This window comes from Sorex araneus, chromosome 1 (genome assembly GCF_027595985.1).
Source record: "Sorex araneus isolate mSorAra2 chromosome 1, mSorAra2.pri, whole genome shotgun sequence".
Lineage (NCBI taxonomy): Eukaryota > Metazoa > Chordata > Mammalia > Eulipotyphla > Soricidae > Sorex > Sorex araneus.
In genome coordinates this window covers 366,842,627-366,847,612 of record NC_073302.1, presented here as the reverse complement: position 1 = coordinate 366,847,612, position 4,986 = coordinate 366,842,627, and the positions used below count along the sequence as shown (strand labels likewise).

The 4,986-nt window shown below is 47.9% G+C and overlaps 1 protein-coding gene across 1 annotated transcript; it reads right to left on the bottom strand.

The window, feature by feature from the left end:
• Nucleotides 1–358: 358 nt before the first annotated feature.
• On the bottom strand, nucleotides 359–835 carry LOC101543369 (ATP synthase subunit O, mitochondrial-like). The gene has a single exon (XM_012931724.2). The coding sequence runs from the start codon at nucleotides 833–835 to the stop codon at nucleotides 359–361; it is 477 nt and encodes a 158-aa protein (XP_012787178.2).
• Between the last annotated feature and the right edge of the window lie 4,151 nt (nucleotides 836–4,986).

Sequence of the window (4,986 nt, the reverse complement as noted above, 5' to 3'; positions counted from 1 at the left end):
CCTACCCATTGAGATGCCCATGACAAAAATTTCTCTACAGGCCTGAGGAAACCTTTGGACTTTATTTTTTTGTGCCATTCTCAGGACTGGTCCTGAGGACTGAACCCAGGCTTCTTGCCTGCACATCATGAACTCCAGCCCATTGATCCAACTCTGCAGCCCCGAGTAAAACACTAGAACTAAGATTAAATATCAGGTATTTAAACATGGAAGAGACAAGGGTGTTGAGATCCTACTGTCTGCATTTCATTCTGTAGCATAAGATCCTGGGTTTGGAAACGAGTTAGACCTTTGTTCATATCCCGGTACTGCTATTAGCATGTTGTGAGAATTTGGTCAAGTTGCTTAATTTCTTGTCCTAAGTGAATTCTGTTTTGAGCTCAGACAGCGTGGCCTCGTTCAGGGCAGAAGCTGTGGTCACTGTGCAGGGAACTTCGCTACAGTGGACGCTCATCATGGTGGAAAAGGCTGAAATGATCTCGGGGGTGTTGTTCAAACACCCATTTTCAGCAAGCAGATTGATGAGGTTGGTGGTGATTGGGGACAGCTTCTCCCGGGCTGTCAGGTTGCCGATGCTCTTCACCTTGATGGTGTGCTTCACGTGTGGGTTCAGGATGGAGGACGCTAGCTTGGGCTCCTTCAGCAGTTGCACCACTCTTAGCAGCTCCTTCTCGACTTGTTTCAGCTTGATCTGTTTGGACGCGGCAGAGTACAGAGCCGTGGCATAGTGACCTTCGACATCGTAGATCCTCACGAGCTTGGCGAAGGGCCTGGCCACAGAGGTACTGAAGGATCGCACCTGCTGGGATAGCCCGGACACTGCCCTCGAGGCCATCTTCTCCCGGGCGGCAGAAAATCTCTTGCCCGCATGCCTGGCTGTCTTCCCTGGGGCCCCTCAGAGGGGATGGGCTCCAGCTTCTCTTCCCACCCCGAGCAGAGCTCCCGGCGGCTGAAGACCACCGGAACCTAGCTACAGCCATGCCTTGAGGCCCCTCTCCACAGGTTCGGATGGGCCTCACGCATGAAGATACCGGCAGAGGAACCCAGGTATGTGTAATCCCATCAATGGCCAACACCAGAGACTTAAAAGCGAGCTCCCAGAAGCGCGCGGCCACTTTGTAGGATATCTTGTAGCCTACTTCTCTCTCTGAGAAAAACTGGCAAGCTTCTAAGAGTTTCCTGCCCACATGGGACAGCCTTGCAAGCTTCCCATGGTGTATCCATATGCTAAATCCAGTAACAAGCTGGATCCCATTCCCCTGACCCTGAAAGAGCCTCCAGTGCGACATCATTGGAAGGGCCGAGTCGAGAGAGACTTCTACAATCTCAGGAAAGGACGAATGGAGAGGTTACTGAGCCCGCTCGAGAAATTGATGATTAACGGGATTTTGTGATTGTGATCATGAAGTGAATTCTGTTAAATGAGGATTGTCTAAAGGAGGCCTTGAATACTGGGTTGCATAACCATACCTCACACTGTGAGTAAAACATGATGTTTTTTCCCAAGTGAGAAAAACATGATGCTTTCATCTTATAATTGTACTGGACTTGATCATCAGTATTTGATCTGGACTTCTCCATGAACTTGCTTTTATCCACTGACTAGCAAGAAAAAAATTAACTTAAGGTCCTGGCATTAAGTGGTTATAAGCCTGAGTTCAGCCACCGACCAAGAGACACACAGAGACAGGACAGATTTTTCAAAGTTTTATTCACACACAAAAACATACTCATACAAGGGACTCAGAACTGAGAGCTCAAAAGCTTAAGTGACTTGGAACCTTGATTGCCTTCCAGGAAAACTTTTTTCTTTTTCTTCTTTTTCTTCCCCGTCTCCCCTTTTTGGGTTACACCTGGTGATGTTCAAGAGTCACTCCTGGCTCTGCATTCAGGAATTACCCCTTAGTGGTGCTCAAGGGACCATATGGGATGCCAAGAATCGAACCAGGGTCAATCATGTGCAAGAAAAATGCCTGATCTGCTGTACTAATGCTCCAGCTCTCCAGGAGAGATTTTTAAGCCCTATGCTCTCCTGCCTACATGTCTGGGTGCAAACCTGCATGTTTAGGTGCTCCTGCCAGGTGCATCCTCATGGCCTTGAGCAAGCAAAATCAGAGGTACAGAAGCAAAACAGAAGTACAGAACGGTTAACACATCTTGTTACATTAACTTCAATCATCCTTGTTATCTGTGTTCAGATGCCATGCTTTGGGGGTCTGGTATGATTTTTCTTACTAAGTTGTAAACTCATGACCCTGAGGCACAAACTGGAGTCTGGCTTTCCAAAATAGAGTCGCAGTGGTTCTTTCACTGTTTGATTAAAACTTAAATGTGGATGGGTGGAAGATTTTAGGACAGGATAATAAAAAGATCTGCTGATGGACAGTGATGATTCTTCCCAGAACATGAGCTGAGTCAGGCCACTGTCATGTGCATATGAAAATAATCCCCCTGCAGGTTCAATCCCCGGCATTCCTTATGGTTCCCCAAGCACTTCCAGAAGTAATTCCTGAGTGCAAAGGCAGGCATAACCCCTGAGCACCACCAGGTTTGGCCCAAAGAAACAAATGGAAAAAAAGAGAACTAAGTCTAGTCTAATAAGGGAGTTTCTGAAGAGATGAAGAAATAATTTTCTCAGGGACCCCCTTTCCTGCATGAAAATTTTGTTGAGATATAAGATGTGTGTGTGTGTGTGTGTGTGTGTGTGTGTGTGTGAAGGGAGAGTAATTTAAAAACAGAAGAGGTGAAGGGCTTATGTGATTAAGTTTAAGAGAGAAGCCTGGGGTACTTGGTTTATCTGCAGCACCCTGCCCACTCCCTGTGCCCACCCCCCATCTCCCCATCCCCCCTCCCCCGCCGGCACTGCCTGTCTCTACTCCACACTGCTGTTCTCATGGCTCAGAGCTAGGGAAACCAGATATTGTGACATAGTCCTTGTCTTGCTAGCTGGGCAGCTGCTTGGTGGTTTAACTGGCATGGAAAGAACCATTAGTCATAGGTGACTCATGTTCCACCCCAGCCTTCTCCACTTGCCAAGCTCCCGCATTCTCCTCGCTGACTGGGTTCCTGCCCTCTCCGGCCCTTATGAAGCAGGCCAGGGGATCCCCTGTGAGGACTCTCATCACATGGTGCTTTCTGATGGACCCACTGGCTTCCTACCAGACAGGAAGCCTCTCGCCATGGAAGGAGGTTGGACATTCCCCCTCCCTACTCAGTCACTGTGCCTCAGAGAGCCCACGGTGGTGCCTGCTGGGGACTCGAGCCATAGGACAGTGGGTGGGGCACTTGCCTCGCATGTAGCCAACTCAGGTTTGATCTCCGGTGCTCCATATGGTCCCCTGGACCCACCAGGAGTGATCTCTGAGCAGAGTCCACTCAGGAGTACGCCCTGAGCGTGGCTAGGTATCACTGTATTACTGTCATCACTGTCATCCTGTTGTTCATCGATTGGCTCGAGTGGGCACCAGTAACACTTCCATTCGTCCCTGTCATATGCTAGTGTAGCCCGATGGCATACTGGGCACTCTTTCAGGATCAGGGGAATGAGGAATGTCGTTACTGTTTTTTGGCATATGGAGTATGCCACAGGTAGCATGCCAGGCTCTGCCGTGCGGTTGGGATACTCTTGGTAGCTTAAGCACGGCTAGGTGTGGCCCAAAAAACAACAAAACCAAAGACAGTACAGAAGCAACATAAAAACTTAGTGAAATGAAGCACGTGGCTGTTCTCAGCATGACCCTTTCACAGTCCTGGGATGATTATGGAATTAGAAGGAGATGTCCCAGCTCTGTGGTGAGCAAACACTGAATTCAACCTGGTTATTACGGCACTAAATTAAATGTTAAGTGATGTTCAACAAGACTGGGTATGAACTGTGTGTGTGTGTGTGTGATTATCCCCCGAACATTAGCCAGACTTGAGGACCTCTGTGTGGACTGACAGATCTCCTCCTCTCATCTTTTAAAGTTACGGTATTTTGAAAAAGAAGAAAGCCTGCCCTAAGCTCATTAAAGATTATGAAAAGCAAAAAGTTTCTATTTTTGGGTTTTTTTTTAAGGACAGATAAATTAAAGTTTCATCACAAGGTGACCTGAAGTTAGCAGAGAAGCAGGACGAGACACCTCAAGGACGCAGGGACAGGAGGTCCAAGAATAACCTGAGTTTAGACTAAATAGCTATCACACATTGCTCTATCTAGCTGCCAAGTAGAAATTTTTAATGGTTCAAGGCTAACCGCAAGTGTCCAGCTTCTGTACTATGCTTGCCGAATTAGAAGAAGGTTGATCGATGTTGCCAAGCAGAATATGATAAGGGATGTTTAAAACTCTGCCTAGGCTGAGGTTCAAGGCTGTGTCCTGTGCCGAGACATAGTTCTCAGGCTCTGCAGCCCCCACCGGTTAATAAAGGCTCTTCAACTCAGCAAACAAGAGTGTTTGAGACTTCTTAGGTACAATCTCGATCTGCAATAGCTTATCCTTGGTAAAATGTCTGAGTGGCAGAGCAAACAGAAATAGATCTTCTCAGGCCAGAGAGATAATATAGAAGCTAAGGCACCTACCTTCCTTGCATGTGGTTAAGCATGGTTTGATCCCCAGCACTACAGAGGGTCCCCCATGCACCGCCAGGAGTGATCTCTTCACAGAAACAGGGGTGAGCCCAGAGTACCACTACGTGTGCCCCCTCCAATTTACCGCCTCTGGAGTCAGAGAACGGTCCAAAGGGCTTGGAGCACATGCTTTGCATGTGGGAACCCTGAATTCCATCCCCTGTACCACCTGGTTATCTGAGCACACCACTGGGAGCAGTCCCTGGGCACTGCTGGGTGTGGCCCCAAACCAAACTAAACCCAACCCAACCCACAAAAATCTTTCAAAAAAAGAAAGGAAGGAAGCACTTAATCAATTTAGTGACTGGACATCACTCTGAAGACTCAGATGTGAACTAGGGCCATGAATATAAGATCCAGATGCTGGTCTTGTTTACTGA